The sequence below is a fragment of the Wyeomyia smithii genome, chromosome 3 (assembly GCF_029784165.1).
Source record: "Wyeomyia smithii strain HCP4-BCI-WySm-NY-G18 chromosome 3, ASM2978416v1, whole genome shotgun sequence".
NCBI lineage: Eukaryota > Metazoa > Arthropoda > Insecta > Diptera > Culicidae > Wyeomyia > Wyeomyia smithii.
Window position 1 is genome coordinate 61,647,158 of NC_073696.1, and position 27,622 is coordinate 61,674,779.

The following is a 27,622-nucleotide window of genomic DNA, read 5'->3' on the forward strand; positions in this document are numbered from 1 at the left end:
TGGAGCGCCATGTTTGGTGAGTTCGATGTAGTCGACTATTTGCAAAACAGCTGAAGATTTTGTTTTCGAAAAAGCACGCATAGTATATACATACTTGATTGATGGCAGTAGGAACGAGAAGAAGATCGGCCGGCGGGAGGCACTAACGATGAATAATTTGAATTGCACAACATTAAGATCTGGTGGCCCCGAGGTCGGCTTCGCGGCACTCTCGATTTCTCCTATTGTTTCATGCTTATGGTTGGAAAATACGTTACAGTTGGCGAAAAAACGGCGAAATAAAACGCTGCTGATGATGTAAAATTGATTGCCAAATTTGAACCAAATGCAGTAGTACACGGGGGAGTCAATCGAAAAGTGAGGTGAATCTAAATAAAAAAAATGGCCGTCATGAGCGAAAATGTAATATGCATTCCCTTTAAAAAAAAAATGTTCCTTTCTCAACAAATCCATCCATGCGCATTCTGTGCCGAACACGCATCAGTATAGGACGTGTTTGGTGATCGCTCCGATAGAATATAAAACAAAAGACGCGCGAGCAAGTGTTGGCATTGTTTGCCTGGTCGAGTGAAGGTTCAAGGTCGCCCGCCTTTGTGCAACTGTTTCGCATCGTGGCTGTTTGCTGGTGCGTAAGCCGATTTGGCTGCTAAGTGATTTGTGCTACAGCAGTGGACGAGAATCTCAACACAAAGGAGGAAAAAGAAGAAGCCAACAGTTGACAGCGAGTTGTGTCGCTGTGCTGAGTGATCACACACCCGGCTCGCTGCTGGTGGCTATTTGGAGCTGCTGTATTAGTGCTGCTGGCTGTAACGGCTGCAGCTTCGACCGTTCGGACAACCAACCCTGCTGAAAGGAGAAGTAAAGAGGTACGTGTTCTGTCGGCGCTAGTGCGCTAGATTTAGCGCGATGGATGTAGATCCCTCGCCTCCCGTGCCACCATCCCCGAACCCCTCCGACCCTGTCCCTCCTGCCAACCCTTCCTCTGTTAATTCTCCAGTCCCCCCTCGCCCCAGGCTTTACCCGGACGGATCTCAGGGCAGCTTTACTGTTTTCTTTCGGCCAAAAGCAGGACCGAAATCGAAACCGTTAAACATCCTGCAGATTTCGAAAGACCTGACGGAGGGGTACAAGGTCGTGACCGAAATCTCCAAGGTCAGACCCAACAAGCTCCGTATCGTGGTCAGCGACCTGGAACAGGCCAACGCTATTGCTCGCTCCGAGCTTTTCACACGCGAGTATCGCGTTTATATACCCGCACGAGACGTGGAGATCGACGGTGTCATAACCGATTCGAGTCTGTCGGTCGAGTGTATCTTGGCAAGCGGTTTTGGCTGCTTCAAAAATGCTTTGTGTCACGACGTAAAAGTAAAGATCATAGATTGCAAGCAATTGCGGTCTGTGTCTCTTGTCAACGGCACAAAAGTGTACACTCCGTCAAACTCGTTTCGTGTTACGTTTGCCGGATCTGCTCTCCCTAGCCACGTCTCGATCGATCGGGTTCGTCTGCCTGTGCGATTGTATGTACCCCGTGTTATGAATTGCACCAATTGCAAGCAGCTAGGCCACACAGCCGCCTACTGCTGCAATAAGGCACGATGTAGCAAGTGTGGAGAAACTCATGCGGACGATTCCTGCAGTGTAAATGCTGAAAAATGTATTCACTGCGGGGAAAATCAGCATGAGCTCTCCACATGCCCGGTGTACATGCAGCGCAGAGATAAAATCAAGCGGTCACTTAAGGAGCGTTCAAAGCGATCTTACGCTGAGATGCTGAAGAAGACCGTGACCACTTCTACCATAACATCGAACCCCTTTGATCTGTTGTCCTCTGATGAAACCGATTCTGACGATTCACCAGCGGGAACAACTTATGCCAATCCTGGGGCGTCTAGAAAGAGGAAAAATATTTCCTCTTCTAAACATCCCCGAAAAGGTCCTAAGATTTCCCAAAGTGAAATGAAAGTTACAAACAAACCAAACAGTGCTGCGGAAAACCGAAGCAAACTCCTCCTGGGCTTGCAAATTTAAAGTCCCAGAAGGAGTTCCCAGCACTGCCAGAAACATCTAAAACCCCAGTTGTTCCTTTTGCACTCCCAGTTGATGAAACAAACTCTGGATTAGTGAAATTTTCTGACATTGTGGACTGGATTTTTGAAACTTTCAATGTACCTGATCCAATTAAAATTTTTCTTACAGCATTCCTCCCAACAGTTAGATCATTTTTGAAGCAGTTGACTGCCCCTCCTTGCAGCGATTGTATCCTTCGATGCCTAATTCATCTGCGTATACGAAGGATTCTATCTCTGTCTTACAGTGGAATTGTAGAAGTATTTTACCAAAAATGGATTCATTCAAAGTTTTAATAAATAGAAACAAATGCGATGCATTTTCCCTTTGTGAAACTTGGCTTACTTCAAATATTGATCTCAACTTCCATGATTTTAATATTATTCGCCTTGATCGAGACACCCTATATGGAGGAGTACTTTTAGGGATTAAAAAGTGCTATTCTTTCTATCGTATTAACCTCCCCTCGATTCCAGGCATCGAAGTTTTCGCATGTGAAATGACAATACAAGGTAAAGAGCTTTGTATTGCCTCAATATATATTCCTCCCAGAGCACAGGTTGGGCAACGGTTGCTCTTTGATTTAATAGAACTTCTTCCCTCGCCACGTTTGATTTTGGGAGACTTCAACTCTCATGGTGTGGCTTGGGGTTCCCCCTACAATGATAACCGCTCCTCTTTAATCTATAACCTTTGCGATGACTTCGACATGACTATTTTGAACAACGGTGAAATGACACGTATCCCGAAACCTCCAGCGCGCCCAAGCGCTTTGGATCTATCCTTATGTTCGACGTCGCTACGGCTGGATTGCACATGGAAGGTAATCCTCGATCCTCACAGTAGCGACCATCTGCCTATTCTTATTTCAATTACTAACGGCTCAACTCGCATGCGACCAATTGATATTCCGTATGACCTCACACGGAATGTCGATTGGAAGTTATACGAGGAAATGATTTCAAAAGCGGTCGAGTCGATTCAACATCACCCACCACTTGAAGAATACAACCTCCTCGCGGGCTCAATCTTCGACGCCGCGTTGCAAGCCCAAACGAAGAAATATCCCGGCGTAACGATCAAAGAGCGGCCTCCAACTCCGTGGTGGGACAAAGAGTGCTCCGATGTCTACACGCAAAGATCCGACGCGTTTTTGGCCTTCCAGAAGGGAGGTATACCCGACGGCTATATACGGTATTCGGAGCTTAATACCAAGCTTAAAAGCCTGGCTAAAGCAAAGAAACGCGGATATTGGCGTCGGTTCGTGAACGAGACGTCGAGGGAGACATCGATGAGCACTCTTTGGAACACAGCCCGAAAAATGCGGAATCCCGTAACGGTCAACGAAAGCGAGGAGTCTTCAAGTCGGTGGTTCGGTGCGTCGGTTCGTGAACGAGACGTCGAGGGAGACATCGATGAGCACTCTTTGGAACACAGCCCGAAAAATGCGGAATCGCGTAACGGTCAACGAAAGCGAGGAGTCTTCAAGTCGGTGGATATTTGATTTTGCCAGAAAGGTATGTCCGGACTCTGTTCCTGAGCAAAACATTGTTCGCGATGCGTCTCTGGGCCACGACGCGATAGAATCACCTTTTACGATGGCAGAATTTTCAGTTGCCCTCCTGTCCCGTAACAATAACGCGCCTGGGTTAGATAGAATCAAATTCAACTTGTTGAAGAATCTACCCGGCAATGCCAAGAGGCGCTTGTTGAACTTGTTCAATAAGTTCCTGGAGCAAAACATTGTACCGCAGGATTGGAGGCAAGTGAAGGTGATCGCCATCCAAAAACCAGGGAAACCAGCTTCTGATCACAATTCTTATAGGCCGATTGCAATGCTATCCTGTATCCGGAAATTGATGGAAAAAATGATACTCCGTCGTTTAGACCATTGGGTCGAATCAAATGGTCTACTATCAGATACTCAATTTGGCTTCCGCCGTGCCAAAGGGACGAATGATTGTCTTGCGCTGCTTTCAACAGATATTCAGCTGGCGTATGCTCGCAAAGAACAAATGGCGTCTGCGTTCTTGGACATTAAGGGGGCTTTTGATTCCGTTTCTATTGACATTCTTTCGCGTAAACTTCACCGACAAGGATTTTCTCCTATTTTGAACAATTTTTTGCACAATTTGCTGTCCGAAAAGCACATGCATTTTACGCACGGCGATTTGGCAACTTCCGATCGATGAAAGATGTTAAGCACTCTCCGTATTTCCTGGGGAAAATACGGGGACATCTGAGTGCTTTAGCCGAAAAATCGTATCAGATTACCTTAGCGTGGGTCCCTTCTCACTGCTCGATACCGGGCAATGAGAAAGCGGACTCTTCGGGTAAGGTGAGCGCAACAAACGGTGGAATTTATGAAAGACCAATTGCCTTTAATGAATTTTTCTCATTTGTACGTCAGAATACGATCATCAGTTGGCAAAATGCTTGGACCAGAGGGGAACTGGGAAGGTGGTTACATTCCATAATCCCCAAGGTGTCGACGAACCCGTGATTTAAGGGGTTGGATGTAGGTCGGGATTTCATTTGCGTGATGTCCCGGCTTATGTTCAATCACTATAGATTTGACGCGCATTTCCGTCGTGTTGGGCTCGGGGAAAGTGGTATCTGTGCCTGTGGTGAAGGTTATCACGACATAGAGCACGTTGTTTGGTCATGCCCTGTACACCGTGACGCCAGGTCTAAATTAATAGCTTCCCTGCAGGCCGAAAGTAGGCAGGCGGCTGTTCCTGTTCGTGATGTCTTGGCGAGCCGTGACCAATCCTACATGTCCCTTATATACGTTTTCCTGAAATCCATCCACGCCCCAGTTTAATCCTATTCCCTTCCGCCTACATCCAACCAAACGACAAGAACACGTTAAGACCCCGGATCCGGAAACAGCAACTAGACCCTCACGATACTCTCAGGTCCCGAGGGAGACAACCCAATATGCCAGTTCGTAATATCTTGGCCCAGCAGCGGAACGTGTGCTTACCTATGGCAATGAAAACCATCATACAGTAAACCAGTGCTTTTAATGCAAAATATTATAGCTTTAAGCTACATTTAGTTTCAGCTCGTAGTCGGCAGCGAGGACAAAAAATTTGCTTTTAGTTATTAAGATACTTTAGAAAGTAAGCTACCAGATATAATTGGTGCCGTTAAACATTAAATTGTATTTGTGCCGTGTCAAATAAATTATAGATGAACAAACAAAAAAAATCCATTCATGCATCCATGAATCCAATCCATCAAGGCTTTTTGTAGTGATCTGTTAGTAAATAATTGCATTATTCAAATAGAGTTTTTTAATAACTTAAGAAATATAAAAGATGAGCAATTCTCGCTGAAACCGTCCCATGAGGTTTTTCAAAAAGGATATTTTTATGTCTAAATGATTGAAAGTAGCGAAAAAATGAGAAAACCACTTTGGTTAGTGCATATTGATGGACCCCTCGGGCACAAATCGGTTAAACGGTTTTTACAAAAATTGATATTTTAGCAATTCTTGACCTTTTTATTGATTTATTTCTCTTGAATTTGTCATTGAACCCCCTGCAACCAACACATCGTTTTCAAGAAAAATGATAGAACTTTCATCTGAAGTAGGAAAAAATTGGCCGCCATATTGGATTTCGACGCCATCTTGGATTTCATCAGAAAAACGTGTTTTTGAGCAAATTCGCAACCACCGATTTTGAATTTGACATCACCATTGGAAAGCTGAGAAAAAATGCTTCAAGATACATTCAAAATAATCGAGCTTCAAACAGTTCAACGCATGACGCGCATCCAATATTAAATCAACGCAATATACTGAGCCTGTGGTGTGCGTATGATGTGGTCAGTTAGTATTCCTTGTTCACAGGTAGTAAGTGCACCGTAATTTTCGAATAGCCTTTAATCAATTGGCTGAGTTTCATTAGGTATCAAAAGTACCATTTTCGTCGATAAGAATTTGCTAGGGATCAAAAAAGTGAAGATTCTAGTCTTACTTTATTTACGCTGGCATACGCAAAACTTCTCCAGATTTTCCGGGATATACTTGATTCATATTATACCTTGGTATACCATACCTAAGTTTGTTAATGCATGGAAACAACAGTACATAACAGTAGCAAAAACAACATCTAACAATAATTTGTTTAATTACTAAACACGCGAAAACTGTCCTCCGTACAGAGAACCAAACTTTGTTCTAGCAAAAAATCGTAGAGAAGCTTAATCACAAATTACGTTACACTCAAGGAGGAGCGAGAGAGTGAAGAAATAAACAGTGTGAATGCAGTGAAAAGGGATCAAAGATACGATTTTTTGCTTTACGTAATTTGTGAACAGACCCAGAATCACACAGGCATTGGGCCATCCACATTCCACTTGGACAACTTTGGGGAGGGGGTATGTGTGATGTCCACGGTCCATACAAAATATTGAGAATTTATATGAGTAGTTGTGGGGGAAGGGAAGGGGGGGAGTAACAAAATCCTTGAAAATCTGTCCAGGTGGAACATGGATGGCCCCTAATATACACTACACACAGACACACACACCACAGGCTCAGCATGATTTGATATTGGCTGCGCGTCATGCGTTGTACTGTTTGAAGGTCGATTTTGTAAAGTGACCAGAATGACAAGGTAAACTCAATGCTCACCTAATGTTTTGGATGTATCTTAAAGTATTTTTTCTCAGCTTTCCAATGGTGATGTCAAATTCAAAATCGGTGGTTGCGAACTTGCTCAAAAACACATTTCTCTGATGAAATCCAAGATGGCGGCGAGATCCAATATGGCGGCCAATTTTTCCTACTTCAAATGAAAGCTCTATCATTTCTTTTGAAAACGATGTGTTGGTTGCAGGGGTTTCAATGACAAATTCAAAAAAAATAAATCAATAAAAAGGTCAAGAATTGCTAAAAAATCAATTTTTGTAAAAACCGTTTAACCGATTTGTGCCCGAGGGGTCCATCAATATGAACTAACCAAAATGGTTTTCTAATTTTTTCGCTACTTTCAATCATTTAGACATAAAAATATCCTTTTTCGAAAGACCTCATGTCACCAGTGGGACGGTTTCAGCGAGAATTGCTCAGATTAAAATAAACTTTCTTGGTAAAATGGTGTGTTGAGTTATAGTGAACACTATTGTAAAACATTAATAAAACTTCACAAAAGTTCATCACTAGGCAAATAGGAGTCTGATGTCTTCGACAATGTTGTTGCCACACACTTTTCCGATCTTTTATATGCAAAATAAGAAAAGTAATATTCGTTTCCCTTTTTTAGGAGGAATAATCACGAAATTGTAACTTCTATAAGGTGGAGTATAAATAATGAAACAATTTTGCTAAAGAGAGTATGGCTCTAAAATCAATTTTTTGGGTCTAAATAATTTCGAACACGTTTTTGCAGCTTTGCAAACAGTGTGCACCGCCATCTTGTATCAATCGATAGTATTTTGACGTTTTGGTCTTCGGGTTTGTTCGTTTGATTGCTTTTCACTATGTTGTTATAGGTTGGATTTGTAATGCCGTTAGTAGCTTGAAAATTCATATTTTTACTGCTTTTAAATTTATATTTTCTTTATATTTTTTACTGCTAATAAATGGATATAACAATGATGCCCTCAAATAAAATTCTATAAAATTTGTTCTTGAGAACGAAAGCAATATAAAAGTACACAACTTAGATTTTGACCCTATTTATCACGCCAGTTACAGCTGTGAACCGATCATTCGTGACACCGAAATCTGCTCTTATCATGGAACATTATCAAGCTTGTTAGGAAAATTACCGAGTTCAGAGTGAAAAAAATGAATATTTTTTCAACTCGAATATCAACAATTAACTAAATTATTATTGGGAAATCTTATGTGAAAATTGTTTACGTGAAAATAATATTGATTTATGGGTATATATAAATTTTTTGAAGCTTCAAAAAAGTAATTGAATTCTATTAGAATTATTTCATTTTACGTTAATCGTTAATCAGCTAGTATATAAGTAAAGTTTCTTTCGCGTCAATAAAGGGTCAAATTGTATCACTTAAGGCTGAGAAATTCACGGCAAAACAATTATAGAAACCGTGGAAAAACCTACCTTTTTCGTTAAAATACTACCTTACGTGTTATGTACTAATTATTATTGCCACAAATTATCTTATATTTTAGGTATTGATCATTCTCTCATGAAGTAGGCACTATTCTATCCCCTAACGACTTTAACCATAATGAAACTACTAACTTTTGGAGTAATTTTCAAACCCCGCCTGCTATAATCTAAGCATAACATAACAACAAACCATAAGAAACAAAAAGAAACCACGTTTTTGTGTCTGCTTTGAAGCGTGAAAAACGCGAATGAAATTCCTGTTAGTTAGTATGTTTTCGTATGAACCATTTTCCAACCGGCTTGCCACCCGCAGACTCCGTCGCCGAAGCAAAGGGATGCTGTACTGCTGCAGTCGTCACGTCTCGCCCAACAAACTTCACCTTGATATCGGTATGTTGTTTGAAAGCTTTCAAATTTTCCTCCGCGATCAACTGAACTACGGTATATTGCTTTTTTTTTGTCTGGAGCTTCGTGTTTCTTTCTAGAAAAAGTGCTTTTGAGGGTGATGTATAACTGTAATGAAGGCCGAAAGAAAATGCAAGGCGTCGTGTTTGATGTGGGCATCAATTATCGTTTCAAGCATGGTAAGTTTTCACGTGAAATTGAAATTGTTTTAATGTACTGCACCGTTGATGAGTAGCCTTACGAAGAGAAAGGAATTGTCGAGGTGGAATGTTACGATTTTTCGTAACGACGGAGCGAAAATTAACATTCCAAAAAAATGCCGCACGCCGAGCGGCCAATTGAGCAGGTAGCAAATACCCACAGATAGGAACAAGCGAACATGCATTCGATAACGAATTGATGTTACGAGAAGGTAAAGTACGATAAATGGGTGATGAATAATGTTAATGCTCTTCGCGTCTTCCGCTGCCCAAAAAGCTTGATATAAACGTTAGGTATGGTAGCCAATTGAGTAAGAAGTGAAAAAACTAGGTGAACTGTGCGCAATTGACAAATGTTTCGTAAAATGTTGCACGTATCGCACAAACAACATGATTAGTAGCAAGAATGCCTATTGCGGAAAAATTTCACACAAAAACAAAAAACATTCTGAAGCGAAGCAACACGCTGTCTAAATAATGAATGGACATAGATAACCGAAGTACTAAATAGAAATAGACCAAAAATACTTTTCTAATTTTGCACATTTATAGCATCACATAAAAAAATGGCTAATGATTACACAAACGGCATATTTATTTTTCATAGACGATAATCAGTTGTACTGAGATTTAACGGATAACCGACAATAAAGTTGATTTTTTGTACTCCCTCTTAACACTAATTGCAACAGTGTCGATTAGCAGCGAATAACTCCAGTTCTTCTGTATTAGATAAAAGAAAACTTTCACTTCCGACCGAATCGCAGAGCATCATGTTTGCGTTTATGCTCCGACTGATAATTTGTAACTATAAAAATTAACAGTTATATTTAAGTATTTCATTGTCAGAGTAATCAGAAGACATTTATAGCTTCACACTTACCAATAATAATATGAATGATTTCTAATTGCAGTTTTATACATATTCGGCTTAAACACAGAGCACAGATATCCAAGCACAAGGTCTGGAACTGTGTAAAACGTTCTTTTGGAAAATTTAAAACAATAACGGACCCAAGGAACGATTTTCAAATTAAGTTCTTTCATTAGAATGCTTTTTATTACTGAAATGAATGGTATAATGCAATGTCGATATAAGTAAATTCCATGCGAATGGGTTTCGGGAAAAAGGATTTTTGGGGAATGAATTCCGTGAGCATAAATCTTTTAGTGTGCGAACGATAGCGACCTAGCTGACATTTGTTTTTGTCACTTGGTAAGTCTCAATGAAAATTCGTATAAATTATAAAAATACATGTAATGTACTAATTATTTGATTATTAAAATTGATTATTATTAGATTTTTTTCTATTAATGATGTTCACAACTGTCTTGGTCTTTGTGGATTTTCGCATCCCGTTAAGCAGTTCTAAGGAATGACATTCAGATGAAAAGACGAAAAAAACCCAAATAGGTTCTTTGTCGTTCCTTGATCACTACGAAATGGTCACGTGGTCTCGCTGCTTTCAAACAATTGGTAAATGATAGCCACTGCCACAGATAAACATACACGATACTCATAGCGTTAAAACTAATTCCATCCCCACAGACAGCCATTCGAAGCAGGCTTCTGTTGCGTAGTCTGAAATAGTATTTTTTTTCTCGATTTTCCTTTGCTGGAATCAACTGCTGATACTAGACACCTTGTTTTCAGTGAGAGAAATAACGACAGCGAAATAAGTAAACGACAAGAAAAAGAGTAGCGATAGTTTTCTTTCTTGGTAACTATAGGTGGCAGAAAGAAAGCCAAGAATTTAAAAGCTGGAGAATGATCAATCTAGCAACAGACCTTATTGCGGGCGGTCGTTATTTTCTCCTCACGTTGGATTTATACACTGTTCGTTCGCTAACTGGGCTGAGGGCCTAGCCCAGTTATCGAATGTCGCTCGCTAACTGGGCTGACATTTCAAATACCGAGGGGGATTTCGATGTAATGGCGCTAGGCAAAACTCCCTCAGCGAATATTGGAAAATGTTTTAAAACAAATACACTAAAAATTCTGATTGATGAACAGTAACAGAGAAATAATAAATTGTCTTTAGCTATGCGTGTGCTTTATTTGCACTAACCGTTGCTTGGAAACATTTTCTTCCAACAAAATATTTATTTGATATCTGGTGGATCGCATGTGTGATGACAACCAAAATCCATTGAACTGAAAAAATCAATTTCAATTTACTATTCATGTGCCCCTATCTCGTTTTGACAGCGATATGCCAAACGCTGATTTTTGACGTTCATCTGCTTTTTAACTGGGCTATAGCCCAGTTAGCGAACGCCCAGTTAAAAAGCAGCCCAGTTAAACAGCACCCAGTTAGCGAACAGTTACTGTATTACGTTTGATTTATATTAGGGGAGAAGTTTACCTTCGAATTTCAGTTAGCAGTAGGCCTTAAAGCCGCCAAAGTTTCACTTTTCGAACCTGTAGTAGAAGAGATAGCAGTCATACAAATAAATATAAGTCGATGGTAACAATGATTATTTATTCTAATAGACATTTCTAATATATTCCCAATTCAACCCTTAGGGAAGTTACTAAGACTTCTGAAGGGAGTATGAATTGCCCTATTAATCTCGTACTTGAATGTTATCTGTAGTGGTGCAACTGAAGAACGATAGCGTGAGTGTGAGTGTGATATCATATCCCTAGCGTGGGTCCGAGCGCATTCTAGATGTATCTGTATCTCATTCGACTGGAATAAGCGATGGAGAATAGACGCTGAATAAAATGGGACGTCACGACAGAACCGATAAAAAAAAGCATGAAATTTCCGATGTCGAATTTAATTTTATGCTAAATGTCATGAGAATGGCTGAATCATCAAGATCTGGTGCTGCCTCTTAAAAAAAATCTTTGCAGAATCGACTTTCTAGCAGTCAGACAATCAGAAAATTTTATAGCTGAAAGACTTTCCCAGAAAGCTTTTTTTTTTGAGAAGAACTTTTTCGACAACACCAGCTTTCGAAGTTTCATGCAATTCTGAGATACTTAATTTAAAAAAAATATCAATTTCTAGAATTTTTGCTCATTTTTTCATCTGTCAAAAAAGTGAAACTTTGACCGCTCTAAGGCCTACTGCTAACTGAAATTCGAAGGTAAAATTCTCCCCTACGTGCAATGCAATGCAGAACCCTAACATAAATATAAATCAAATTTGAAGAGAGCTTCGTAGCCGCAAGGTTACAGAGTCCGCATTGATGAGCAAGTGGTCGTGGGTTCGAATCTTTGTAGAAACAGGCCATTTGGTTGTCAAAGGACTTTAACATGGGTTCATTCTCAGGCTTTCTACTACATACCCTTCCTTCAAGCTGAATTCTATAGTACCCTTGCTGACTTTTATCCTAACAAAAAAGTCCCTCTTATAATAAAACTGTTCTGAGTAGCGAATAATAGTTCTTTTCAGGAAATTGTAATTATGACGCGGTCTTCGCTGGAGGAACGAGGTTTCGATAAGACTCCTTATCCTCTTGACAAAAATATAAGTCCTACTTATAATAAACCTGACCAGAGGTGTAGCATTGAGTGCCTCTTCAGGGAATTGTGATTGTGACGCGGTGTTGGTAGGAGGAACGAGGTTCGATAAGACTCCTTCCTCTTGACAAAATAAGTCCTTCTTATAATAATACTGATCTTAGAAATATTTACCCTCTACAGGGAATTTTAATTAGCGATATTGGCACGAGGAACGAGGTTTCGATAAGACTCCTTCCTCTTGACATAATAAGTCCCTCTTAGAATAAACCTGGCCAGAGAGGAACGTTAGGTGTAGCCTCAGTTCAGGTAATTGTAATTTGGCGATATTGGTAGGATATAAAAGAGGCTCGGCGGTATAGTAGAGCTTGAAATAAAAGGGTAAACTCTCACACACAAGCACGGATATAAATAAAAAAATAAAGTGAATGATACACTTCAATAATGATACTGCCAATAATGATAATATGAAGTGCGGAGTACAGAAAACACCTGGGCAATATCACAATAGATCAAAATGTCTCTGGTCGCAGTGATGAGTCCACACAGAGGAAAAAAATCAAATTTGAAGGCTCTGGAAGACCCTAACCCCTCCCCACGCTTAGCTACGCCACTGCTCTCAATATCTTAATGTATTAATTATTAAGACTCTGCGAACACGCGCGTTGTCGCTCTTTCGCAATCGATAGAATTAGAATCGCGATATAATGTATACTAGCAACACAAGCAACAAGAAACTGACACACTTACACACAAAAACTCCCCCATACCCGTGATGCTTGTGGAGTATGCAGGAATATATCAGGCCTCTAGTAGCAACAAGTATCGAACTAACTTTCCTTTCCTTCCTGCAGGCGTCGATACTGATCAGTAGGGATCATTGAAGATGCACCACAGAGAACAGACATTCATGTTCATATGAAGAAATTTGATAATCGTGTGTAAAAATTTGCATCAAAATACGATAATACACTAACGACATCTGTCTTGTGGTGCCACAGTTGCACTGCAAAAATATTGCAGTATCGATATTTTATCGATATCAGTGCTTGGTTTGAAAGAGACGAGAGCGCCACGTAGCGAGAGCATTACCATGAACATTACCATGAGCATTATATGAACATCTGTTCTCTGTTGATGCACATCGAATAGCTAAATTCCAAGCAATAATTAATAAATTCGATGTGCAATTCCGGTCGATCCTCGCCAGTAACGAAGTTGCAACTGGTGATGATCTATTAAGCTCAAGTTCAAGCTAACAAATTTGAGAAATTAGAAAAAAAGTTAAAGGGTATGTGCTTGAGTGCACAAACGAAGGCTTGACGTGGGACTATTGTGGGCAGCGTTGCCAGGTATCAAGATTTAGCTGGATTATCAAGATTTTTGAACATGTATCCAGGTAGACAGCTTTGATGTCCAATTATCCAGATTTTTCATGTATGATCCAGATTTTATTTTCTCTGTTCCGCAAAAAGGTCATCACTTCAATTTTGGCGCGAAATTTTGCAATTTTGTCACCTCAAATTTTGCGTACCCCAAAACTTTTATTCGAAAAATTAACCTTTCACCCCACGAAATGACTTCCAGATTTTTATTTTGCCTTCTCCAGATTTTTGAAAAAATGACCTGGCAACGCTGATTGTGGGTGTAAAGATTTAATTCTGCCATAGCCATAGTATATAACACACACCAAACGTACAAATACCATACACAACAATCCATGAACAAAAAAAAAACACAGACACCTGTCATAAACCATAGCATACAAACTAGTAGGAAAAATAATTAACTTGTTGCCTATAAAAGTATTCTGTCATAAATAAATTTACCTCGGATGAATGCATTTTTGCACACACGTTATACACACATACACGTTTTACACACACGCTATATACACACACACTTCTCACAAGCACACGCTCCTCAGACACACCCACGCTACTTACACACATACACACACCCACTTACATACACACGCCACTTACATACACACGCCACTTACACACATATACGCCGCTCACACATACACACACGTTACTCACACACACGTCACTCACACACACACATTAACACACACACACATTCACACACACACATTAACACAAACACACACACACACATTGACACACACACATTAACACACACACACGCGCGCGCTACTCACACACACACAGATACACACACACGCTACTCACACACACACACATGCTACTCACACACACCCACATACGTTAAGAATATAATTATCATTGATTATAAAGTGTATAAAAATAAATTGTAATTGTAACCAAATATGTATATACATACCAACAGCCCGATAGCCTTGGAATGTGCTAGTGGCCGATCAAATGAACAAATGAATAAATAACACCCCCACACACACGCTACTCACACACCACCACACACAAACGCTACTCACACACACACACGCTACTCACAAAACCACACGCTACTCACACACACACTTACACACGCTACTCACACACACACTTAAACGCGCTACTCACACACACACACATACATGCCGCTTTCTTTCTTCGTCGCTTACGTTGGGTGATGAATGCGATGCCAATTGGCTGGCATTGCTAGCCAATGACTGAATTCGTGAAATCATTTCGTCTATGTTTTTGAAGACTGCGTTAGGGAAATATACCAATCGTATGAAAAATGTATGTAGATATTCGACCTTCAAACTTTCCCGCAATTTTCACGGAGTAATAAGAAAATGGTAACTAAAATTATCATGTAATACAAATCTTGTATGTTTAAGCTTTCCAACGGTATATTAACTATTGAAATCGGAACAGTTGTTTGAGCGCTATTAGCATCTAAAATCGCCAACCAAAAACGTTACATGTTCAATCCAGTTTTCCCAGAATGTACCTTGGTATGGTGAAGAAAGACGTAGTCCCACGTCAAAAATCTTATACACAGCGATACACAGCGGTACACAGCTGACAAGATATCAGAAACCTCAAAAGACACTAAAATCCTTATGGTGTGAATACTGCTGTGAAGCGAAATGTCACTTTTTTGGTACAGAATAATTGGCGGTGGCATTATTCAGGTGCAGAAAGAATCAGCCAGTTATTTGTTTTCTCCTCTGATCGTCTCTGAGCCCCTAGAGAAAACAGGAGCAGCCAAGTGGAACTAAAATCACTCACGACAGATTACGTTACTGTGAAGCATTCTCAGCTGTCAAAATTCCGTTAGGTATCATCGGTATCAGACCTACAAATTTTTTTTAAACTGCAAATATCTGCAAGTCAACAAAAATCTTCACACAAACTCTAATAATCTCCGTTTTGCAGACAAATCTGCACATCTGGTATCCCTGGAGAGGGGCAGTTGATGGTAAAAATAAAAATCTACACTCAAAATAATTTTCATGTTATGATTACCGGAAAAGTTATGTGAATATTTTCCACTGTCATTTTCACGTAGATTTTACGTGATTGTCATTTGAGTTCATCATGATCTAGTGAGATGATTTATCCTGTGAATATTAATCAGTAGACATATGCGTTTCATGTGATTTTCACGTAGAATTTAACTACCGGTAAAGTGAAAAGCATTTGATTAACGGATAGCTACTACGTTTTATAAAACGTATAAATTTCGATTGTGGTTTCCCAAATTCTTAAAAGAGAAGATAGATTACAGAATTTTTTGAAATATGTTGCTAGATAAATCGCACGGGGATGCAAAATTTCCAATTCGAAAATGGGTTGAACGACATAAAAACTGGCAGACATTAAGACATCCACCGTCGAAAATTACTGTTAGCTGCTACTGTTTATGTTCAGGTAACTCCTGGATCTTTGAACTGAATCTGTGCAAAATCTGTAAGCTAAAGATTCCATGTCGAATTATGGTTTTTCTAAATCTCACTCATTGGCAAGCCATCGGTGAAATCAATTTTATGTTCAGAGACCGAATTACACAACAGCTTCGCCATTTTGATTCTTGTATATTTTCGCACGGAGAGTTCATTCTGTTTGACGTTGCCAAGTTCACGTAGATACCACGTAATAAAACATAGTATGCATGTGATTTTCACGTAGATGTTATGTTTGTCACATAAATCATGAAAACTGACAGAAAATGAATAAGTACAAGAAATTTCACGTAACGATAACGTGAAAAATATTTTGAGTGTAACAATACTGCAAGTATCGTTTAGAAAGCATCGATACCGGTACTCGTCTCTCGCGGTTAGTACACTCAAAATAATTTTCACGTTATGATTACCGGAAAAGTTATGTGAATATTTTCCACTGTCATTTTCACGTAGATTTTACGTGATTGTCATTTGAGTTCATCATGATCTAGTGAGATGATTTATCCTGTGAATATTATTCAGTAGACATATGCGTTTCATGTGATTTTCACGTAGAATTTAACTACCGGTAAAGTGAAAAGCATTTGATTAACGGATAGCTACTACGTTTTATAAAACGTATAAATTTCGATTGTGGTTTCCAAAATTCTTAAAAGAGAAATTAGATTACAGAATTCTTTGAAATATGTTGCTAGATAAATCGCACGGGGTTGCAAAATTTCCAATTCGAAAATGGGTTGAACGACATAAAAACTGGCAAACATTAAGACATCCACCGTCGATAATTACTGTTAGCTGCTACTGTTTATGTTCAGGTAACTCCTGGATCTTTGAACTGAATCTGTGCAAAATCTGTAAGCTAAAGATTCCATGTCGAATTATGGTTTTTCTAAATCTCACTCATTGGCAAGCCATCGGTGAAATCAATTTTATGTTCAGAGACCGAATTTCACAACAGCTTCGCCATTTTGATTCTTGTATATTTTCGCACGGAGAGTTCATTCTGTTTGACGTTGCCAAGTTCACGTAGATACCACGTAATAAAACATAGTATGCATGTGATTTTCACGTAGATGTTATGTTTGTCACATAAATCATGAAAACTGACAGAAAATGAATAAGTACAGGAAATTTCACGTAACAATAACGTGAAAAATATTTTGAGTGTAACGATGCCAAAATATTCGATTCTGCGACCTTAAGTATCGATACGTATCGACCTTAAGTATTGGTCAGTGTATGTACTTTTCACTCCCTTTGGTACTGACGTTGAAATATATATGCTATGCCGTTCGCTCCACGGCGTCAGTACCCGAAAAAAAATTTACGATGTATTTTACGGTGAGAACAGTAAACGGACAATGTTTTGTATTGTAACCTTAAAAAAGATATGGTATTTTTACTGTAAGCTTGCAAACGTTTTTTGTCATTACCATGTTTTAAAAACGTTTTTCGTTGTTGCATCTACCACCGACAATATTTTTACCATGAAAAACATTGTCAGTGACTTCTAATTGTATGGGAAGAATGCCTGAAAAAATGCTGTTAAGGGATCATTCAAATAATACATAACGCTCTAGGGGGTGGGAGGGTATTCAGCGGAGCGTTATATTGCATGTGGCCAACATGTAAAATTGCGTTACATGGGGGTGGGTGGGTATTGAAAATTGCCGAATTCCGCGTTATGTAATATTTGAATGGTTCCTAAGATACATAACAACCCATGGTAAAAATGACAAAAAAAATGTTTTTTATTGTTCCGGACAATGATATTCAATGTTAAATTGATGTATTTACAATGAAAAACGTAGTTAAATTATGGTATAACTATGTACAATTACAGTAACTTTTAAGGCTTTTTTGATGTTATTTTTTTTTCAGGTAGCGACATCACACTTTAAATTACCATTTAGCATGACGAGGGGTTTAATTCGCGGGGTATGTTTTTGCGCAAACAAACTTTTGCCTTTCTCCTAGAAAGGTATAGCATTCACTGGAAAAACCGAAGGTATAAAAGTGGTTCCAAAGGCCGAATGTCATATACCACTCGACTTCTTTCAACGAACTGAGCATTTTCTGTATGTATGTATGTATGTATGTATGTGTGTATGTGTGTGTGTGTGTGTATGTGCAACTTTTTTTTCTCACTCACTTTTCTCAGAGATGGCTACACCGATTTTCATAAAATTAATTGCAAATAAAAGGTCTAGTTTCGCCATAGGTTGCTATTGAATTTCACTGTAATCGGATTTTTAGTTTAGAGGTTATGTATCAAAATGTAAAAATCACGAAACATCAATATCTCAGAAACCACACAACCGATTTCAATAAAACTGGTTTCAAATGATTGGGCTGTCCCCAGAACCCTTAACTTTTGAATTTCGTTATGATTGAACATATGGTTCAAAAGTTATGTAAAGAAAAGTTGTCCTGAGGTTGTTTAAACTCACTCATTTTTCTCAGTGATGGCTGAACCGATTTTCACAAAATCAGTGTCAAATGAAAGGTCTAGTTGCCCCATAGGTTGCTATTGAATTTCATTGCAATCGGATTGTAACTTTGTCCGTTGTTCATAAAAATGTGAGATCACATAATGAGAGTAAACTTATTGACTTTCTCCTAACGGTCACTGGCTATTTAAAAGATAGAAAAATCATTGGAATGGCCGAATGTCATATACTACTCAACTCAGTTCGACGAATCGAGCATTTTCTGCATATATGCATGTATAGATGTATATGTTTGTGTGTGGGTGTGTACGTGTGTATCCCATTATTTTGGCACTCACTTTTCTCAGAGATGGTCTGACCAATTCTTTCTATCTTGGTGTCAAATGAGTTGCCCTATAAGACCCTATTGAATTTTATTGTAATCTGATTTCTAGTTTAGAAATTATGTATCAAAATGTAAAAATCACGAAACAGCAATATCTCAGGAACTACACAATTGATTTGAACAAAATTGGTTTCAAATGAACGGGCTACCTAAAAAACCCTTAAATTTTGAATTTTATGAAGATTTCACATGTGGTTCAGAAGTTATGGAAAGAAATGTGTTCTGGATACTATTGATTCTCACTCATGTTTCTCAGAGATGGCTGGATCGATTTCCATAAAATCAGTGTCATATGGAAGATCTTGTTGCCCCATAAGACCCCAATGATTTTTTTTTTGCAAACGGATTATTACTTTGCCTGTTATGTTTAAAAATGTGAAATCCAGCTATGAAAAGAAACATATTCCGAAAACTACAAAAACTCACCCACTTTTCTCAGAGAAGGTTTCCCCGATTTCCATAGAATTAGTATCAAATGAAAGGTCTAGCTGCCTCATAACACCCTATTGAATTTTGCTGTAATCGGACTGTAACTTCGTCTGTAATGTATCGAAATGTGAAAATCACGAAACTTCATTATCTTAGAAACTACACAACCGATTTGAACAATATTGATATCAGATGAACGGGCTAGTTAAGGGTTAACTGATGAACTATGATTGAACACGTGGATTCAAACTTTGGCTGCCCTATAAGTTCCCTTTTCATTTGATTGTAATCAAACTTAAGCAACCGTTATGTTTTAATTTGTAAAACAACGAACGTCTATTATCTCAAGTATTACACGACTCTTTTGAACATAACTAGTGTTATACAAATGAGTCATCTCTCAAACTTACAAATAACAAACTTCATAACAATTTGATACGCTGTTCAAAAGTTTCGGAAAGAAAAGAAATTCAAAGACTATTCACCACTATACATGCTTTGATCAATATATATGGCCTCAACATGATTTAAATGTGGTATCGTACTATTTGACGTTCCCGGTATCGCTCGTGATTAAATTGTTCGGAATTAAGAGTCATTTCGTTTATTTCGCTATTTCCTAAGCACTAACATTACGTCAAATTTCATATATTATACTTTAGTTACAACATCAATATTTTAGAACCCAAAAAGTAAATATACCTTTATTGGATTTAACCCTCTCCCGCTCACGAGGTTTTTCATGATTTAAAAATACTTTCCAGGTCAATTTAGGCAAAATACTTTGCAGGGTAGTTGAAATACTGTAAAACATTGTATTTTGAAGAAAAAAGCGAATTTTGAAATGGTGCTCCAGAGCACCTATGAGCACAGCAGGGACATATTTTAAAACACGAAAAAAAAATTTCTGATACTTTTTGAACTATTTATTCAAATACTATAGAAAAGAATAAAAACAACGTAGTTTTCGAAAAAAAAAAACTTAGTTTATATCTATTTGATGATTTATTTTTTAATGAGTAAGGAACTTTCTAGGCTACAAAATTGGCGTTCACTGCATCGATGAAAGGACGAATTTTGAAGAGCTTGTCATATCCGAGTTCTCCTCTTTTCTTCATCTCTGAGTTGTCATGTATTTAGATTTTGGCTTGCAGCTTTTCCCAGAAATGGTAAGTTTTCGTTTTTGGTCCGCTTTCAATGCGTTTAGAGCCATTTTCATTTCTTTCTTGGCCCGTTTTGCTGGTGTCTCTACTTCTGCCTCGTTTGTCTCGGAAAAATACTCATGAACTTCATCTGTAATGGATCTATCGCAAACATAGCGACTTCATCTTCGATGTCGCTTCCCATCTCATCAGTTTCTGATTCATCCCCTTCTGGAATCACCACGTAGTGAGAAGAACGGCCAACAAAAATATGAAATCAGATATATAGTTTATTTAGGGGCATCGGTTTTTTTGTCTCCTGTATGCCCAGTGGTGTTCTGAGGCACCATTTAAAAACTTATGAAACAAATGAACAAGAACAAAATTTGTTAATTTTATGGACCGTTACACTCAATGAACAATAGATCTACGTAAAAGTTATTTTTATTATAAAAACGAATAATGAATGTTTCAGAAAAACAGTTGCCAAAAACACACATTATTTTTTTATCATAAAATTCGGACTTTTTTCAGTAGTTTTCTTGATAACAGTTCAAACATTGAATCAAGCTGACATTTGATATGCCAAGTTGAAAGTACATTAGAAATGCAAAATTTTGTAGAAAAATAAATTCAAAATAATTTATTTTTTGTCGAGGTATAGTCATTACAATTCTTGGTGCTCTAGAGTCACCATGAGCGGGAAAGGGTTAAGTGTTCATGTAAATCTATTTTCACAAATAATAAGTTTGAATGAGAAAGGCTGAGTCTGACCGCTAGGTGGATTAATTTAGGTTTTTTACACACTTTTTATCGTTCGCCTGTTAATCCGTTCTCTGTGATATATCTACCAATAAGACAATCCACGAGACAGTTGCGATCAGCTGATTTCAGTCTGTTTGCAACTTCTGACAGCTTTATGCATGTTTGATCGGTCGCAACTTGGATGCTTCCACTTTCGCTGAAACGCGAATTAAAGACAACTTGCAAGGAGAATGCAGATAATTTGTACGTCAGATTTACAGTATACCAGCATACGAGAGTGAACGCGATTGACTGTAAACAAAGATAACTAGAACAAGATGTCTAACTTCCATATTTTTCATACATTTTGAACACAACCGATTCCCGACGGTTGGTGCTGCCATCTGATGACTTCAATTCTCATAAAATTGCCGCTATGAGCATAACCGATTTATCGTGCATAGTTCGTCATCGATCGTTGAGCTGTTCAAGATTGAATATGAAAAAGGTGTAGCAGTTTGGTCAGCTCGACGCTTAAGATAACATGCAGATTAATGATATTGTCATTTTTTGCACTAAATGCTATTGCCATATTTTTTGCACTTCAAAGTACGAAAGAAAAGTGTGAAGTTGACTGTCAGAGTGGGGGTTTATATTGAGGGGTTATATTTATTTTCAGGTCTCATTCTATAAAAATTTAAGGCCACATTACACTCTTTGACCAAGCGTCAAATATTTGTCACTTTTTGACAGATAAAAATTTGGTCAAAGACAATTGTTTGTCACTCTCCAATTTTTACATGTGGCAAACACGGGCAAGCAACCATCATGATGTCAAGTAAATTTGACCATTATTTCAGATGGTCAAATATTTGACCATTGGTCAAAGAGTGCAATAAAGGCTTTAAAGTTGGAAATGTCGCAAAACAGGTTTCAGAAACATTGTGCATATGGTCAGGTTCACCGGGGCATCCAATTTTTGCTTTATTAACCTCAGCAAGATTGGAAAACTTGGCTGTAGAGCGTGCTCATAGCGGTTATCAGGTAGTTCTGATGGTACGCTAAATTTTAAATGACGCGCCGATAATTCTTGATTCTTGCGGAAAGTTTCATGCTTGAGAACTAAACATTCGTACACGTTATTATCATTTTTCGGATGGCAGCACCGTAATGTCGTCCACATGGATACTGAAAAAAATGTTTCACCTTTCAGTAGTCATGTCTTGACCTTGTCGTCAGTTGATTTTGACGTTAAGTATACATCATATTAACAGTGTATAAATTAGTTCGACTTTTGCTCACGCGCAGCGACAATCATGTCCGATTAATTCTGCAAGAGTCAGGTATCTTGTTCTAGTCATCTTTGCTTTAAAGATATACGATTAACGAAAGCATTCTGTCGCATTCGCTCTGGTTGACTGGTATACGATCAAACTGACGTGCACAATGTATGCATTTTGCTTGGTCTGTAATTCGCTTTTTAGATGCAATCAACAATAAAAGATTTCGGTTTTGGTCGTGTTTTGGTTTCGCAGCTTGAAAAACATCAACAATAACAAACGCACAAACAGTAAAACGTCACCCGTGGATTGCCTTATAATATATACTAATACCACATACATAAGACATACGTAACACTCAGGAAGAAATCTTCCAAAAAAGTTGGTTCAAAATGAACTACTCGAATGGTACCCCACTCTGAATAAAATCATTGTTTGAGTTGTTTTTGAAGACAGTGTGCCAGTGCAGCCCTGCATTTGTCTCGTTCCTACTCGAAAAATGCTGCATTGATTTTGTAAATAACTTTTAGACAGTTCCTTATAGGATTTTCTTTGGGGCTCGATTAAGCCGAGAAAAAGAAAATTCCTTTTGTTCATTATTTGTCGAGCAGTATGACAGGACGAAGAACGGAGTACAATGGGGCAACGTGTACCAGAAAAAAATGCCAGTGTTACGTATGTCTTATGTATGTGGTAATACCAAAATATTTTTCACAAATATAAAGATGTCTTGCCCCTATTCCGACTAATAATTAATTTCGGCCATCATATTTAAATCACGAAAGTGTTTACCTATAAATTCATTTTCATGATTTGAAAAATGTTTTCTTCTTCACTTAGGGCATCCTTAACAGTGCGCTTCTATACCCCGTTTGGCAGCGCTCTATCATCACTTCATACCGTACCGGTCGCTGCTAAACGCGCTAGAGAAATAGTAGCCGGGTCTCCGGAAAGCATCGCGCTCTCAAATTTGGCAGCCCAGTAACAGCGCTGCTAAAGGTTTATGCTGGATGAAACGTCAAACAGAGACGATAGCAACGACCGGTGTGAAAACGGGTGAGTGCGTAAAATAGCCGCGCTGTACACAGTCGCCATAACAACTTAAATAGTAGCGCACTGTTAAGGATGCCCTTAGTCTTGGATAAATACAGTCACCGCATCCTTGACATGAATCAGATTCAATAACAAATCACTACAAACATTCACATTCTATATATTTTATTTCTACTCCTCGGCGCAGGTAAAAATAACTCAGTGTGAGGTACTTTTTACGAGTGTGTATCTACATCGTTGCATTCAGAGTTGCCAATGTTCCAGTTTAAACTAGACTCTTCCAGTTTTTTTTTCAAGTGATCCAGTCAAACAGTTTATTCCCAAAATCTTCCAGTTTTTTTTATATATCTGCCAGTTTTATCCAGATTTTCTGGACACTCAAGCTCCGACTGGTTTGGAAATATTTTTATAACGTAAATTTTGTGGATTGAGAGTCATTGTAGCAATTCTTAACAGTATTTTCAGTATTGTATCTTCTCGCACGAAACACAGCCAAAATAAAAATCGTATTGCATGGTTGAGATGAAAAAGGCAAGTAATCTCAGCTTTAATCTAAAACTAAAAAATTGGTTTTATCAGATCATGAAGAAAAAAAATTAATTGCAACGATGGGTTAATGTTATATAAAAATAAAAACAATCCGTCTCAAAGATATTTTATAAAGGCAACATTCTCCAAATTTATTTCAGTGGCGTAGCAGTTTCAAAATTGTTCGAATAATTAGATACCTAGGGATAGCGATCTCAGAGAATTGAAATTTAAACTTCACAGATGTAACGTAAGAAAGCGTTGCATCAATTCTTTTGTTCAAAGTTAAAGTAAATGAATAAAGCATCATTTTCGTGATATTGCGATGAACTGGTTGCGCAATTTGTAATTTTGCTCCTGTAAATGAAGTTCTCGAGGTACGATACTGGCCTAACAAGCCAGTCGTCGTAGGTTCGAGTCTCGGCTCGGCAGAGACTGTTAGTGTCAATCATATCGTAGCGCTAGCCCCGCAATTGTCCTGTACATCCAACAGTTGGCTGCGAAGTCTGTGTATAATAAACAGAAGGTCAAGTTCCGATTAGGAATGTAGCACCAAGGCTATGCTTTTTTTGCAGTTTAAAATTTCAACAAAATGTAAGCCCGAAGTTGCTGTATTTAAAACTTATATTGGATTCAATAACCATCACAGAAAAGCTCCCTGACGATTTATTTCATAGGTATTTGGCAAATTCATTTGGAATCCAGTTTTTCAAGTTTTTTCTTCAGCATTCATTCAGTTCAATTAAAAATTTTATTGGCAACTCTGGTTGCATTCCGAATTGTCTGTCAGTCAAGTGTCAACAATAAATTTGCGTTTCCCGTGTGTGGAAGTGATACATTGTCAACACCAGAAATTTGTTCAATTTTGTCGCAGTTTGCCATTCATTATACTAAATTATCTCATTTGTGTTCCACTGAAACATCAAACTTAGCCCTAAGATATTATGGTGAGTTGAATCGTATACTGTAGAAGCCATACCTCGTGCTCCTCGTTCAATCGCAATTCATATGTCATATCCTCTCTGCTAGCTACAGCAAGTTCCATTTTGGAATGATCTTTTTTGTATTTCCTATTATGTATCACAACCCGAACTAATATCTTTGTTTCTACGATTATACTTTTAGTCTATAACAGAATTTCTCAAAGACCTACCCTGCCACAACGAGGAGAATTTTTCACTGTTCAATACTGAGAATGGTGTGAAAACGTCCTCTAAAAGGCCATCAGTTTACATTCAGACAGCCGAAATTCCTTCTGAACAGGGTGAGTTTCCGTTATAGAATCCTAAATTGCTTTTGCATCGTAAGTTAGAGGAAAAGTTTATCAACTTCAATTTATATTATTTTCTCAGTGATAGTTACCGAAAAAAAGAATATTCTGCTCCGTTACCTTCATCAACAATGGGATAAAAAGGTAACAATACACAATTGCAAACATTTCGATCAGATTTTAATATATGTTTTCTTTGCAGAATGCGCCGAAAAAGCGCGATCACGGTAACGAACCATCCAGCGATGCCCTCAGAAAGCGACCCCGACTGGAAAACCGCGAAAACAACAACACGTAAAACGGTAGCATTCCTTGCAAGCTAGAAAGTGCAGCGCAAATATCAAATTGAAACCAATGCACATCCCATCTTGAACAGCAACACCCAGCAAGATAGATCTTTCAATTGCAATTTAAGTTACTCGCGCTTATGAAACGGAGTCGTCTTCGTTCGTTTGACCGATGAAGATTTTAGGTTTAGGTTGATTTAAACAAAAATAGACGGCGTGCGTATCTTCTTGCCGTATAATTCCAAATCTATCGAAGTAGAATAAAGGAAGATGCGATGCTCATTGGTGTGCAGTTTCGGGAAATTACATTAATACTTCCGTTTTTGCAGTTGTTTTGTACTTGATTGTGTAAATTTGTACCCCGTTTGTTTTGATTTCCTCGGTATTCTATTACCAATATACTATTTGCTAAGGTGCGGGCCTAGAGATGTAAAAGAAGTTTACTCGCTTTGTCTCGTACAATTCCGATCGAAGATTCTCGGTGTCGAGTGTGACGAATGCGAACGTACTACCCTGGTAAATCTTGTCTTAAGCTTGGTTTGAAGAAACTACTTGCTATTAACACTCACTGACGGTAGCATTTCGATACTATTAAGACATATATCTTGTGTAAAATCGGAGGCGGTGGTTGATTTTCTGTGGAACTTAAAAGAGAAAGCAGGATTCCGTTGCAGTCTGAGCTTCTAGGAGCGGCATTGCAAGGGATGAGTAATCTAGACGATGGTCGCGAGAATGTTGTAGTGCCGAAGGACATTAGAACTGATCTTCCTTTGAATGACCTGCATATTAGAGATGGTCGGGTTTCGGGTTTTCAAACCCAAACCCGACCCGTACCCGACGGGTTCGGGTCGGGTTCTGGTTTGAAAATTTTTGAAAGTGTCGGGTACGGGTCGGGTTCGGGTTTGGTGAAAAAAAAAAATTCGGTTTCGGGTCGGGTTTGGGTTTGAAAATTTCGGGTTCAGGTCGGGTTTGGCCCGAAACCCGACTATAAAATCTATGAAATCTCGGGTTCGGGTCGGGTTCGGGTTTCATAGAAATAAATTTCTCGGGTTCGGGTCGGGTTCGGGTTTGAACGAATAAAAAAAGTTCGGGTTCGGGTCGGGTTCGGGTTTCGACAGAAAAAAAAATTCGGGTTCGGGTCGGGTACGGGTTTGAAAAACATCAAACCCGACCATCTCTACTGCATATGGTCATGAGCTTCGATGACCAGCTTGTCTCGTTTGAAATACATGGGCCAGTCGAGTCGAGTTGTATCTTGTAATAGCAAACTGCAAACTGATATGTACTAGAAAAGCATTCAATGTCAACTGTTCCTGAGTTCTATTTCTCGATGGTTGCTTTTCAACAATTCACCAAAAGAACTGGTAAGTTTTATTAATTGAATAAAACAAATTGAGTCAATGCTCGTGGTGTCTAGGAGATGACTGTGTTCAATTTTATTGAAATACGAAAACTCTTGAAAACAGTACTTTGAATTTAACATAAATATTATAATTCTTGGGTATTTTTTTTTTTTTTTTTTGATAGGAGCCTCTATTTACTTTGTTATTTGTGTTTATTAATAATGTGCATATAACCAACTAGCCAAGTATGTGCCCAACTAGCCTCTCATATATTATATATCAAAATTACTCAAACCACCCTACTCCGTCAACTAGCTCCGCTCTACTCTACTCTCGAAAAAGACTAAAAGAAAGTTTGATCATGGATCACCTAAATTTTTAAATTTGAGCTACCAACATAGCGCACAAGAGATTAGTGCTTCAATCTTTTCTAAAATGAAAAATTTAATCTTTTTAACTCATAATCTACCTTCAGGCCCACCGTTACCCCTGACACGTTTTTCTCTTTTTTCTCTCTCGCATACTTTACTTTCGCTCTCAAGGTGTCAACATAATACGGTACAGTCAAAGCGAAGCAGCAGGTGGCAGGTAGTGATGGGTGGTGGGCAATGACCAACGAGCTGAC

General features: G+C 38.5%; 2 protein-coding genes across 2 annotated transcripts in view; one reads left to right on the forward strand and one right to left on the reverse strand.

Annotated features, from left to right (window-relative positions):
• LOC129732231 (mucin-4-like) overlaps positions 1–27,622 on the reverse strand; it is a 255,175-nt gene that overhangs the window by 74,599 nt on the left and 152,954 nt on the right. The gene's annotated exons all lie outside the window — the stretch shown is intronic.
• On the forward strand, positions 24,887–26,274 carry LOC129732236 (DET1- and DDB1-associated protein 1). Its single transcript, XM_055692911.1, has 4 exons — positions 24,887–25,044; positions 25,223–25,361; positions 25,450–25,511; positions 25,570–26,274. Exons 1-4 carry the CDS (start codon positions 25,042–25,044, stop codon positions 25,663–25,665), a joined length of 300 nt encoding a protein of 99 aa, XP_055548886.1. The 5' UTR covers positions 24,887–25,041; the 3' UTR covers positions 25,666–26,274.

Coding starts and splice junctions, on each gene's coding strand:
- LOC129732236 (XM_055692911.1), top strand. Junction 25,362..25,449: donor CGAAATTCCTTCTGAACAGG/GTGAGTTTCCGT, acceptor TTATTTTCTCAG/TGATAGTTACCGAAAAAAAG. Junction 25,512..25,569: donor ATCAACAATGGGATAAAAAG/GTAACAATACAC, acceptor TTTTCTTTGCAG/AATGCGCCGAAAAAGCGCGA.